Genomic DNA, 13,364 nt, shown 5'->3' with positions numbered 1-13,364 from the left:
GCATCCCCACTTCCCACCAATATTGGCACCACTTAAAAGCCTAGTTCTAAACTTCATTTCATTAAAGGAAAGGTTTTTATCCCAAAAATGTGTCTGTAGAAGAATCCAGAGTCACTTCTTCAAAAAATAGGTAGTTACGCTTGAGCCGACTTTTATGGCTATAAAACTGTTAAGTTGGGATTAATCGCTATCCATCTGTTAAAGAGGACACGTGAGATCATTATTTGGTTTTATAACCATAAAAATGGGTCTAATTGATCCCAGAGGTGAGCCCAAAGTGAGGTCTTTTTTCAAGTCACATTTATTGTATAATTATCGCGTTTATGTTAATCGTTTATTAAGAAATTAAATGTGTTTTTCTTTAAGGATATTTATTGGGCTTTCAAATAACACCAATATTGTTGGGGCGCCATGACTGTGTCAGTAGAAACGAGTTTTACTGTAAAACGTAGGTGGGCCGATTTTTGTGATGACCAGTATAGTTAAATTTTCGCTATTCAATCACACACTCACGATTGCAGCCGAAATTGAATTGATCTGCCCCCTAGACAAGTGGCAAAATCTGACATTCTATTCGGACGGATTCGATTTTCCAAGTGTGACTAGTCTATTCTACTAATAGACCCACTGATCGCGTTCGAAGCACCTGTGCGGCACTATACTCGTCACGACATGCAACGAGACAATGTGCCAACTATCCGGCCGCCGGATATCCGGCTATCCGGCCTAGCAGCTGGCCGGATATCCGGTATCCGGTATCCGGCCAAACAACTATCCGTTTCATCTCTAATAATTTGTAATATTTCGGTTTGTACGGAATCAAATGGCTTTCTGTAAAATGACAGGTATCAAAGACCAACACACACACCCAAAGCTTGGTAAAATACATAAGTATGGATTTGTTTTCGGTAAAATAATATGGATTTTTAAGCTCAAATTTTCACTAATATCGATCAAAGGTCGTGTGTGCCTTAATTTGCCTTGTTTATCAAAAATCCGGTTTTAACATATTTTTTTCAGCGAAGTACTAGCACCAGTTTTTAATAATTTCCAACTCACATAGTGCTAAAAACAACCACATATTGGCAGCGACCCTCCTTTTATAATAAACTATGTTGTTCGTTATCGACAATTAATTAACAGTTATCGCATAAGAACTCTATTAATATGGCAAAATTAATTTAATTTAATATGTTTCGCGCCATGTTTGTTGGCCAGTAAAAACTTACGACTGCGAATCGTAATCGTTCTCGTGTCTTAATACTCATCATCTTAATACCTATCTAGAGTGTATAACTATGGGATGATTCTGAATCTAGTCATACGATGACATTGATGACTTTCACGCTGACCGGATAAAAACAGTGGATAGGAGAGGCTTGACTGAGGGGAGACTTAGGCTAAGAACTCACGGCGCGATTCAAAATGGTCGCCCGCCGAGCGGGACCCGCATACAACTGCGCTGCGCCGCCCGCTGCGGGCGAAAACCGCGTCGTGAGTTTGTGCATTAGTTTTTACATAGTATCTGCATTCTACAGAAGCTGCGGGCCCGCAACCGCCGCGGGCGCGGGTGAAAATCATGAGTTCTTAGTCTTAAGTATACTTAAATGACCAGCTAGAAGCTTACTCACTGATGTAGGTAAGTAAGATTCACACGTACTAGGTTACTTACTAGGTTAAAGCACTGAATAAATAACTTTCACACTATATCATCACTTAGGCTGAGTTCCACCACCTAACTTTGACCGTAACTTTAACGATAACCGGTGTTTTTGTATGGAGTTTGACAGATTTATTGCAATTGCACCTATTCCTACTAGTACCATAGTACATAGGATTCCAGTGTTTACCATAATGTGCTGTCGTTTATACTTTATATAAATAAAAATCATCTTATCTCGAAAGAATAATTCTTTAATCAATAATAATGAAATTCGTGATACATAATTAAGAAAGGCTGGGCTTAATGTACTTGAAATAAGGCAAACTGCGATATGAAGCAAACTGTAATGAAGTAGTTTTAAAAATTTTGTTATTCATCTTAAGGATTTGTGATAACCTAATCCTGAAATACAATTTTGTTAGGTAGACGACTGGGAAGCAGTGGCACGGGCGCTGGTACGAGTCGCCGGTGAACCTGCTGAACTGCATCAGCTTCAGCATCCAGAAGGAGCTCATCATGTGGGTGTCGCAGTGCACCTTCAGGTCGTTCTCTAACTCGGCAATCAATCGCAAGAAACCCTGGTCTGGAATCACTTGATCGGGTTCAGAGCCCATCGTGAATTGAGGATACCGATTCAAGCAACTGGGGATTGATTCCACTTTTTTTCTACCCATTTTTTTGGGCAGAACACAGGTAGAGTGTTTTTCGAGACATTTTTTAAGCACAAATGCACTTATTGCTTGCAATTGATTTTTACTCGGTATTTTGAAATCTTTATAATCGGATATCTTAACAGGCATATTTACATCTGAATTTTTGAATGTCGTGATTGTATTTTTAAATGCTCCAAGTCCTTCGTTCTCGTTTTTGAGTGCCTTTTGGTCCTTAGGTACTTTATGAAGGTATTCAAAAAATACTCCACTTAATGCCTCTGGACAGTCTCTATACTTAGGTGTGTTTACGAGATACCTACAAAAATTGGTGCGAAATGTATCAACTAACCTCCATGGCAATATCTGTCCTGATTTGCAGTTTTTTTTAGAAACCAAATCAAAAAAAATTGTCATTGTGTTAAAGTTGATGTTTTTGGTGAATAACTTAGGATAGTTTTCTAAGGTTAAATCTTCATTTAACAACAGTAATGACCTGATGGCTATTTGAATATCTGTTACAAACTCTAAGTTATCTGCATTGTTTTCAAAATCTCGGAACATTGCCAACGCATCATATATTAAATCCATTTGATTATCAGAACCGGTAAACGGTCTTTTAAACTCACTACAGTTTGGAGCGTTAGATGAACGGGTAAAATCGATCATCCTGCTCATTATGCTCAAAAAAAGTACTGTGCCACGCGCTTCTTGCTCCATCTGCCCTGAGTCAACGTACGCGGACATTCCCGCAGCAACTGCCTCGCTGAAGGTATTCAGAACGGAAGAAAATGGTATTTCGTTTCCAGTGGGCCTGACGTGCTCTGCACGCAATGCAGACGCAAGTCTATATTTTTTTTTACTGTCAAGATCATAAAACTCCACTATATTCTTCCATTTGGCTATCCAATCATGACTATAAACGTCATGCCTCATGAAATGCTTGTGAATTTTTTTTATCGTAATCGTGGGATCTTTCATGTAATATATTTGTTTTGATTCGACGAAAAAGAAAGGTTGCTCTCTAGTCACCTTGTGAACGGCGGAATCTTTTGTGATTGCGTCAGCGCTTAGGTTAGAGATGCAAATTCGAATATTGAGGCCTACATGTAGCAACATATGAATTGTTTTATATAACCATGAAGAAATCACATTTTTGATGTTATTTTCGTCCCCCGCCGGTAAAAGAACGTAGTCGATCGGAAGGATCCAGGGCTCGTAAATGCCTCGCGCGATGAGGACTATCGCTCCACAAGCCGGTTGAAGACTTTGTGTCCCACAATTATCAGTAAAGCCATAGACCTTATCTTCCGAGATGTGATAGAAATAGTGCGGTTTGACATCCGTAAAACCGACCAGTAAGACGGCGTTCTTCTCCAAAGGTGACATACACTCAAATTTGGCATAGAGGATCTTGGACAACTTATCGTGCTCGCCTATAAACGTCGTCATCATTACAGTCATTAAACTTTTTTTATCCAGCAAGTTCATAGACGGCTGTAACGCCAAATAGCTAGCGGGGCAAGTGTAGTAGAATTTTAGGCAGAAATACTTGAAGTCGCTATCGTATTTTTCACCGGCGAACTTAAATTTAAAATCGACCTGCTCTTTGACAATTTTAGCGATTTCTTTGTTGAGAAATTCGTCACAAAGGTTATAAAATGTGTCCCGATTTAATTTGCAATCTTGGCGCGTATCTGTGTAGAAGACATCCATTGCGAGATTTTCATATTGCGTACCTCTGTTGACCGTTAAGGTTTTGTTCTGGGCCAGGTTCACGCAGGGGGAGGCGCTGTTCTTGAGCCTCTTCAGGTCTTTGCGGAAACAATCGGGTTGGAAGTGTTTCTGGCAGATGTACATGCGCCGGAACGCCGCCAGCTCCATGTCCTGCCGCCCGGCCAGCGTCTGCCATCTCTCGGCCCTAGCAACAACAAGCATACTTATTTTATTGTATTCTAGTGTTAATAATAATTATTGTAGGTACTCCTTGTTGAGAAGCCAAATAAGTTACCTATAGTAATTGCTATTAGTTTTCATTACACATCATAAATAAATACCATAAGACTAATTTTTTTTATACAATAATAAAAATATATTTTTTTATGTAAAGCTTTAGTTCGACAATATCATAGATAATAATTATTTACCTATCTATGAAAATATTGATAAATTTTTAACCCTTCATTTGATTTTGTTCACTGGGATGAACATTCAATTGAAAAAAATAATATGCCGAGTGCATACGTCTTAATTTCTGGTAAGTTTTTTTTTTCACTAGAAAATATACTTAAGTTTTGGTAGAAAAATATTTTTATGTGCTAGTCACAGTCTGAAAGTGTTAATTTTAGCCAAAATGCCGGCCATAGCGAAGACCAGGCTTTAGTGTCAAGGTGTTTATTCAAGCTTTACATGTTTTTTATTATAATTGAGTAATGACAGTGGTTTTAACGTATTGCATAGTGTTCATGCTTAATAACTTGATTGATTTACAATGCTCATTTAATAAATAAGCCATGTTATACCAGGTCAAAGTCGAGTGTTCATCCCAGTGAACATTGCCAAATTACTAATAATCTTTGATTGTTCATCCCAGTGAACGTTGTCAAATAAGCTATGAAACGTTTATTTTTGCTTAATTTTATTTCAGTGGACTAATTTCTTTATTTAGAGTAATTTTTTATTTAGTTTGGGATGTTGGCAGCTTAATACTGTATATTGCATGAAATGTAATATCAGAATAATGTTTAGTTACTGGTAAAAGTGGACATAATTGTTTTCTAAATTTTCATGCTAAATAATTACATATTTTAATTTAGCGGTTGTTTGTAGATTCAAAGTTTGTAGTTCCAAAAAATATTTTTGATTAAAATCATTTTTACTTTTTTATTTAAACCCTGAAGAATATATTTTGTAAATGTGGGAGCTGTTTTTTTATTATTTAGTGCGACTTGTCCACTTTTAAGTTATATGAAAAAAAAATTATGATTTTTTCTTTATAAACATTAAACATTGTTTTACCTCAACGATCACACAAAATTGTATGGTAATAGTTAATTTCTTACTATTTTGTGCACCAAAAAGCATTTGATAATATAAATTTTACTTTTTATATGAATAATTGTTTTAATTTAATGCCGCTACCCTAAATTGGCAATGTTCACCCCAATGAACAGTTAAAATTCTCCATGTATTTGGCAGTGTTCATCGGGATGAACATTGTTTTTTTTCTATTTGGTGAAGTTCCGATTTTTTATATATTTTTTTCTGACCTATAAATAACCCTAAGAACATAAATCCGACGATGTATTTTTATTTTTTGATAAATAATGATTCTGCCAAATTAAGGGTTAATGGCCTTATTTTATAGCATTTGCCTATTATGTTCCGTATTAATAAATCTTAGTTTTAGAGCCTATTCTATGAAAACAACCAATCAAATCTTCCTTTTATTATTAGTGTTAGATAATGTTAAATTTTTTTTAGAAAGAAAGACACCACACCATCGACAGATGCGGCGACTAAACGCAACGACAGGGTGCGGCCGACAATAAATTTCAAATGTGTTTAAAGCTCACACTTGGCGTCAATGTTGCGAAGTCGCGACGACAAACAAGCTAAATGAAACTGACAAGCGTAAGAGTAGGTAGGCGCACACCGTTGATTTTTAGTTGGCCGATAGTTGTTGTGCCCGATTTCAAATTGTATGAAGAATCGGCCAAATCGAATCGGCGTAGTGTGCACACTCCCCCATACATGCCCATACTGATCAACTGCCCGACTAAACTATCGGCCGACGAAAAATCAACGGTGTGCGCCTACTCTAAGCGTTTATATTAGTCGCCGAGCTGTCGCCTAGTGTGCGTCTACACTAAAGAAGGAACGTTCAGCCTTTTGCTTTTGTGACGTCACTCAACGACAATGAACATTTTTAAGCGAGAATTTTATTCTTACGTGACGGGATTCGCTGGCACTCGGAAGAACTTGAAGGAGTCGTTGCTCTCGTTGGCGGCGCTGGAGCAGCCTTGCACGCCGCACGTGAAGATAAACGACATGGCGCCGACTGCGACCGAGCGGGGCAGGGCGACGCGGGGGACGCGGGGCGGGTGCGACAGCGGGCGACGCGGGTGCGGGGCGCGGCGCTCCACGCGGTCTGACGAGAGTGACGCGCGCAGGCGCGGACCGGCCGGCAGTGTTGCCAGCCGGCTACAACAAAAGTGCCTAATGTTGCTAGTGTTGTTCAACTTCATAAATTCCAATTTCCAGCGTATAATGTATGAATTATATTTACTTTTTTTTCATAACAAATTATGCAAACAGAACTGACCTGATAAAATATTATGTAGGTAATTTTAAAAATAAACTGTGTTTAAAAAAACCGACTACAAAAAGTAAACCGAAAAAAGCCCACTAAAATGTAGATAAATAACTACATTATTTAATTTATCAGGTCAGGACAAAATTTTATGACCATGAAAATGTTCATAACACAAAAAAATAAACTACCTACTCAACCAAATTTTAAGGGACCAAATGGCAACTATTCTTATTCGAATAAAAAAAGAATCATCTATCCGTTCAGAAAAATTGTTACCTCAGCCACCTTAGACAAGTTGCACTTTTTGATCGAATCAAAAAGTGATTCGAATCGAGAAAATCGAATCCGTCATAACTCCATACAAAGTTGGCCAATGGACCATTTTTTCGACTGGTTTGCGATTATGATGTGCATTTTGTCTAGACTCTAGACAAAAATAGACCCCTGATCACCTAAATTAGTTATGTATCGCTCATGCAGCGCGCTGAGAGTAAGTAGGTTTCAACAACTACACAATTTTAGTAGGTAGGTACCTACACTTATCTTAGTATCTTTTTAGGAATAATACTTACTTATTTATTATACCCTATCCATAGATTAATAAAGCCTAGATAGATAGTAAGCGCACGAAAAGTGAGGCAACTTTTAGTAAACCATTCTTTGTCCACTTGAAAAATGAAACTTTTTTTTTAAATTAATTGCTTATTAAATAATTGTTAAATAACAAATAATAACATTTTATTACGAAAAATGTGGATAATAACCCCTTAATTTCGGAAAAAACGCCTTAATTTATGATATTATATAAAAACAAAATTCTATAATATCATTGGCCTTAATTTAATGCTTAATTTCAACATTTTTAACAACGTTTTGACAGAACAAGATTTTTACCTCACTTTCGACGAAGCGTTTGTATGAAGACTATCCATCTAGGCTTTATTAATCTAAGACTCCGTCATGTTCCATTCATCCTACATAGGTAGGTAGTTAGTTCATATTTTACAAAATCGCAATCATAATAACCCATCTAATTCAGAAATCTCAACCCCGCCCAGCCTAACCCCCGCGCGTGGTGAGGCGCGAGTAGCAACGCGCGAAGGGTGCTCCGTCCCCCGCCCCTCCCGAGGGGGCGGGAGGGTAAAAATAGCTAGCCTCGCTCACTGCCAAGGTCAATCGATCGGGCCTCCTTAGCATTACACATGTACAGTTTTATAGCAGTCAGTGATAAGGTCGATACTACGTAATGGTTTGAGGATTGCGAAGGTAACTAAGTTTTAGGTTCTTTACTGCAAATGGCTGACAACAACAAACAAAACTATATTACCTACTAGTAAATAGGTAGGTACCTTTATCTGATAGATTTATACCTAATTACAAGCGTTGTAAAAGGAATTACAAACATACACAAGGTAGGAAGGACTACACTATGAATTAATAGACAGTCTTTGTTCTAATCTAATGTGTCTATCGGAATAAAAATATTTATCGGAACAAAATTAAAATTGAAACCATTACATCATGTTAAAATATGTAAAAAAAAATACTAAACAAATCAATATAAATCGTATATTTGTAATGTATGCTCCGACAAGCCGGCAATTTCGCCGCGACTCTGATTGCAAGGGGTCCTTAGACCGGGGAGCCACGAGAGGGTTATCACGCCCTCGTTAGCCACTCGCCGCGTAAACACTCGCATTCAAGCTGCCAACTTAAATCCAAGTCATTCATCATCATTATCATAGTCTGATTAATTAACTAAGATCCTGTTTTATTTCTTGCCCATCCGTCTGATCTGAAGCCGAGGGAAGGGAGTCCTCATGAGATTTACGTGTGGCAGCTACTGAGTGTGTGAGTGAGTTTGTTAAAATCTCGTGTTGTAAGCAGGTAATTGTGTAAGTACGAATATTATTCAAATTATCAAACACAAAATGAAAAAATATATCCTACCTGCGAAATAATAAACACAGTCTTGTTTTAAAAGAAACGATTCCAGAAACGGATTCATTTCAAGAAACAGATCATACAAAAGTAAAATCAATTTGCAGTTGCTAAATAGGTAAATATTTTAGCAAACAGCCACCGCTTGTAAGCTTTATTGAAGGATAGCAATCGATACAGGACAAACGGATCAGCTGATTGGTTGCTGCCCGGACCAGTCGGCCGACCAGTCGAGCAGTCGCCGAGTCCACGGATCGCTCCCCAGAGCGGCTGCAAGACGGGCCGAGCGCACTGCGCAGGTCAGGGTATCGACTATGTGGATGGCGTTAGGAATCGAGGCAAACTCCACTTTATATTGAGTTTTCTAAAGTTTATTTTCAACTGTTTGATGCGATGTAATTTTGTTTGAGACAATGTAATATTCAGTTTACCTGCACACGATTTTGCGTTTTCTCGCTTTCGTGATAAGGGTCAAATATTTGTTGCGTAGATGTCTAGTTAGTACGATAGGTTCGGTAGGTAGGCAATTAATATCTTCTTGTAACAAACGTAATCTCCCTTCGGTCATGTAGGTACGAGGTAGGTTATAGGTATTATAATTCACTCATTTCGGCGGCCTCATCTCGGCGCTGTACGACAAGCATGCTCCTGTGAGAGTGGTCAAAGCTAGAGAGAAACCAACACCCTGGGTAACAAGTAACCTACAAAGGATAATGAAATTGCGTAATGCCGCACTTGCGAGATTTCGTAAAGATAAGACGGAAACCAACAAAGCCAATTACAAAGAACTCAAGTCCCTGGCCACCTCGGTACTGCGGTCTGAGAAGCGCGCTTATTTCAACACTCAGATTAATAACAAAGCCCACGATCCAGTATCCTTATGGAGGAACCTCAAAAACAGTGTCCTGCCCGACTCTCGGCCAAGCAGTGACTTGCCCCACTTCCTAAATAACCCCAATGACATCAATGATCACTTTCTGTCAGTGCCGGGACGCGACCTGGTGGATCTATCCAACCTGACATATCTTGAATACCACAGGCACAGTCTCGGCTCATTCTCTCTACAACCGGTCTCTGTGGACAAAGTGGGTAAAATCTTGCTCAACATGAAATCCAACGCGAGAGGAGTGGATGATATATCGTTGGACATGATCCTTTTAACGTTACCGCATGCGTTGCCGTTTGTCACCAACATCGTCAACAGGTCCATAACCACCCACACGTTTCCGACCCTCTGGAGAACCGCCAAAGTTATCCCGCTTCCCAAGACTTCTAATCCCCAGCAGTTCAAAGATCTGAGACCCATAAGTTTGTTGCCATGTCTATCTAAGGTTTTGGAAAGGGTGGTGCATGAGCAGGTCACTTCTTTTCTTGAAGAAAGGGACATACTACCGACCCATCAATCGGGTTTCAGTAGGGGGCGAGGTACAGCAACGGCGCTCCTAGACGTTGTGGACAACATACTGGCTGCACAGGATCAGGGCAGGGCTACAATACTTGTTTTGTTGGATTTTACACGCGCATTCGACTCAATCAATGTACCCTTACTCCTGTCGAAGCTTTCCTACTATGGATTTGACAGGGACACTGTTTCTTGGTTCGCGAGTTACTTGCGTGATCGGTCGCAGTTCGTGGAGGTGTGTTCCGGTGATTCTTACCAACAGTCCGCAAAGCGGGCAATACATAGGGGAGTCCCTCAGGGCTCTATCCTGGGGCCGCTGCTCTTTATTTTATATAGCGCAGACGTGCCACAAGTATTGAAGTCATGTCGTTACCATATGTATGCTGACGACCTCCAGATTTACTTGTCATTTGACCCAAGTGATACTTGCAAGGCCGTCGGTGAGCTTAACTCCGAGTTGGACAGGATTAACTCGTGGGCCGAGAGTCACACACTCACACTCAATCCCACAAAATCCAAATATATGATATTTGGAACAAGTAGGCAAATTAAAACTGTGGAAGGCCTTAACCCCCTTTTAAAAATCAACGCGCAGCCGATTGAGAGGGTCTGGACAGCAAGAAACCTGGGTGTTACTTTTGACGCTGGTCTTCGCTTTGAGGATCATGTCAATGCATTGGCTAGGAATTGCTTATATAAGCTGAAGACTCTGTACAGGATTCGTGATGAGCTCAGTCAGGATCTTAGATTAAAACTCACCGAAACGCTTGTTCTCTCCAAGTTGAACTATTGCCTTCCAGTCTTTGGGCCATGTTTGTTGGAGCGCTCTAATCGAGTTTTGCAGCGTGTCCAAAACGCATGCATAAGGTTTTCCATGCATGTCCCGCCTAGGACGCATGTTACACCGTTCATCAACCAAGCCAACTTGCTCAATATGAAATCCCGACGCGACCTGCACTTTGCCTGTTTGCTTTTTGGAGTTGTGAACAGCGGGGCTCCTGAATATCTTTTTGGGAAGCTTAATTGGAAACACTCGGACTCAGTTTATAACACTCGTGGTAGATCTTGGAGGCTCTCCATACCACAGCACAAAACTGCTGCTTTTAGAGGAAGTTTTAGGTACCTGGCTACGAAGTGCTGGAATAACCTTCCACCACCCATTAGGCAAGCTATAACCAAGTTTACTTTTAAAAGTAAACTTAAAAAGCACATACTGGCATTCCAAAAAATCTCTAATGGCCAGGTATAGTCGACCCCTCTAATTTGACATTATTTATAATACTGACCTGCTAATCCTATTCCTGACATCTAATTTACATAATTTAATATATCATTTTGACATTAAACTAATTTTCACTTTTTATTTATTTAATTTTTCTTTATCATTTATCATTTGTGTTTTAATGCCCTTGCGAATTGCTGCGGCGATTACCGCCGCTCTCCACTTTCGTCGGCCGCCGTCTGAAAATCAGCGTCCAGGCATTAGCTTGTGACACATGCTGAGACGGAGACCTTTTGCTGCCGCAACTCTGCTCACATTTCATAACATTTCTCATTGTTATTTATTTTATTTTTTTGAATGTGCATGTTAAATATTGTATTATGTTATTTTGTTGAACTATGTATGTGACTTTGTGTGCAGCAAATAAATGCTTACTTACTTACTTACTTACTTACTTACTCATTTAGGGTTGTGTAATGTAATGAGGCTGCCATTTTTCACGCCTCTCATTACGGCTTGAAACGTTGCGTGTCTGTGGTTGCGTTGATGTCATTTTGTGGTATTATTGAATTTGAAATGGAAAGTCCTGCTTCCAAGTTTAAGTTCATACAATATATGTAATGAAATACAGTTTAAAACAACTCAATTCAAAAATAAGGGCGCCTAGTTTTTTTGTTTGAGATCAGTTGAATTCTGCGTTTCAGTATTGGCTTAGAACTCAGATCATAGTCCCTTCTATGGTCTGAGGTTTAGAACCATAAACAATTTATTGAACCTTTATTATAAGCTTAACATTAAGCTTCTGCTTATTTTCATGTAATGCATAGCGTTTAGCGTACCTAATTAAGTCTTGTTAGTAGAATGTGTTAGCAACGTCTTTTAACTTCTTCTCAGCACTGGCCCATTTATTGTCCCGAAGCAGTGGTAGGAGGGTTAATACGGGAACGTGTAAAAGTGCTTTTTAAAAGCTTAATTGCAAAAATAAACGATTTTTTATGAGTTTTAACGTAACAACACAGTGATTATGAAAATGGCACAAACATTAGGTATATTAATTTTCTGTTCTGATGAAAAAATGTTTTAGTTTTTTTGGGGTTAGTCCCAACGGCCCCGGTGGATCTGCCCCGTCAACGGGGTGGATGGGAAAAAGTGTTTCAACGTCCCCGGTAGTCATAGTCTTAGCGTTCAACGGGGTGGTTGGAACACATCAAGTGTCAACCACCCCGGTATATCGTTTAACGGGGCGGATGGATCAAATCAAGTTTCAACCACCCCGGTATTTCACTAATCGTGGCGGATGACACAGATCTAAAAGGTTCCACCTCGGTATTGCATACCGAAAATAAAACCTGTTAATAAAATAAAAAATAATAATATGTAAATAAAAATCAGTTTTATTTAACAGTCATTGTTTAAAAAATCTTCAGCATAAAAAAGTAAGTTTAATTGTCACAAAATATTATGGTCATAAACTTAAAGATTACGTTTAGAATCACAGATGCGCAATTGCATTAATCAGTCAATATTTATAACACACTAATAGTCTAATGTGATAAAAAGTAACTCTAAAATTGTTACAAAATATTATTATTTAAGAATCATAGATACGTATTTTTTATTTGTTTGTATTGGACTGGGTATGTAGGGGTTAGTTTCTACGTATAATAAGTATGTATTTACAAAAAAAAAGTATTTAAGTATGTTTATATCCGTTGTCTAGTACCCATGGTACAAGCTTTGCTTAGTTTGGGACTAGAAGCGCAGTGTAAAATGTCTAAGAATATTTATTTATTTATTTTATTTATTTAGTTACATTAATCAGTTGTTGATTAACAATAAAAGTAAGTTTAACTGTCACAAAATATTATGGTCATAAACTTAAAGATTACTTTTAGAATCACAGATGCGAAATTAATAATAAGACTCCTGTAAACGTTTACACTGTTGAGATGCTGACAGATTTTCTACTTGTTTTGAAATCACTTCATAATAGGAGGCGTCGCTGAGCAGTGTGTTTAACAACTCTATGATATTCGGTTGCTTTTTTTTTATTGTTTTATTAAGCTTTTTGTGCCATGCCATGCCTCAAGCATATTAGTAGTCCGGTGTCTCTCTCCAAATACGCACCAGATTGGAATAAACTCGTCTCGTAACCACTGACTGAGCATTTG

General features: G+C 38.7%; 2 protein-coding genes across 4 annotated transcripts in view; both read right to left on the bottom strand.

Moving 5' to 3' along the window:
- Positions 1 to 1,406, bottom strand: part of LOC135078619 (uncharacterized) — a 38,125-nt gene extending 36,719 nt beyond the window's left edge. Inside the window, exon 1 of one of the 3 annotated variants that reach the window (XR_010258647.1) lies at positions 869 to 1,406. Coding sequence is in view for 1 of the 3 variants with exons in the window: in XM_063973148.1 (XP_063829218.1) it covers positions 1,060 to 1,081 (22 nt within the window). In the remaining 2 variants the exon portion in view is untranslated. The remainder of the gene's footprint in view (positions 1 to 868) is intronic. The other 2 variants (XR_010258646.1, XM_063973148.1) reach the window with 2 other exon arrangements.
- Positions 1,407 to 1,893: 487 nt separating this feature from the next.
- LOC135078615 (uncharacterized) lies at positions 1,894 to 6,436 on the bottom strand. The gene is made up of 2 exons (XM_063973144.1): positions 6,265 to 6,436; positions 1,894 to 4,234 (listed from the first exon to the last, which is right to left on the bottom strand). The coding sequence occupies exons 1-2, from the start codon at positions 6,363 to 6,365 to the stop codon at positions 1,948 to 1,950; spliced, it is 2,388 nt and encodes a 795-aa protein (XP_063829214.1). The 5' UTR covers positions 6,366 to 6,436; the 3' UTR covers positions 1,894 to 1,947.
- Between the last annotated feature and the right edge of the window lie 6,928 nt (positions 6,437 to 13,364).

Source organism: Ostrinia nubilalis, chromosome 15, assembly GCF_963855985.1.
Source record: "Ostrinia nubilalis chromosome 15, ilOstNubi1.1, whole genome shotgun sequence".
NCBI classification, from domain to species: Eukaryota; Metazoa; Arthropoda; class Insecta; order Lepidoptera; family Crambidae; genus Ostrinia; species Ostrinia nubilalis.
Note: the sequence above shows the minus strand (reverse complement) of the source record. Positions and strands in the feature narration are given on the sequence as shown.

Bases quoted from the DNA above. Each gene is read 5' to 3' on its own strand.
- LOC135078615 (XM_063973144.1), bottom strand. From the start codon at position 6,365: ATGTCGTTTATCTTCACGTGCGGCGTGCAAGGCTGCTCCAGCGCCGCC. The intron at 4,235-6,264 runs GTAAGAATAAAA...TGTTGTTGCTAG, and splicing joins GTGCCAGCGAATCCCGTCAC to GGCCGAGAGATGGCAGACGC.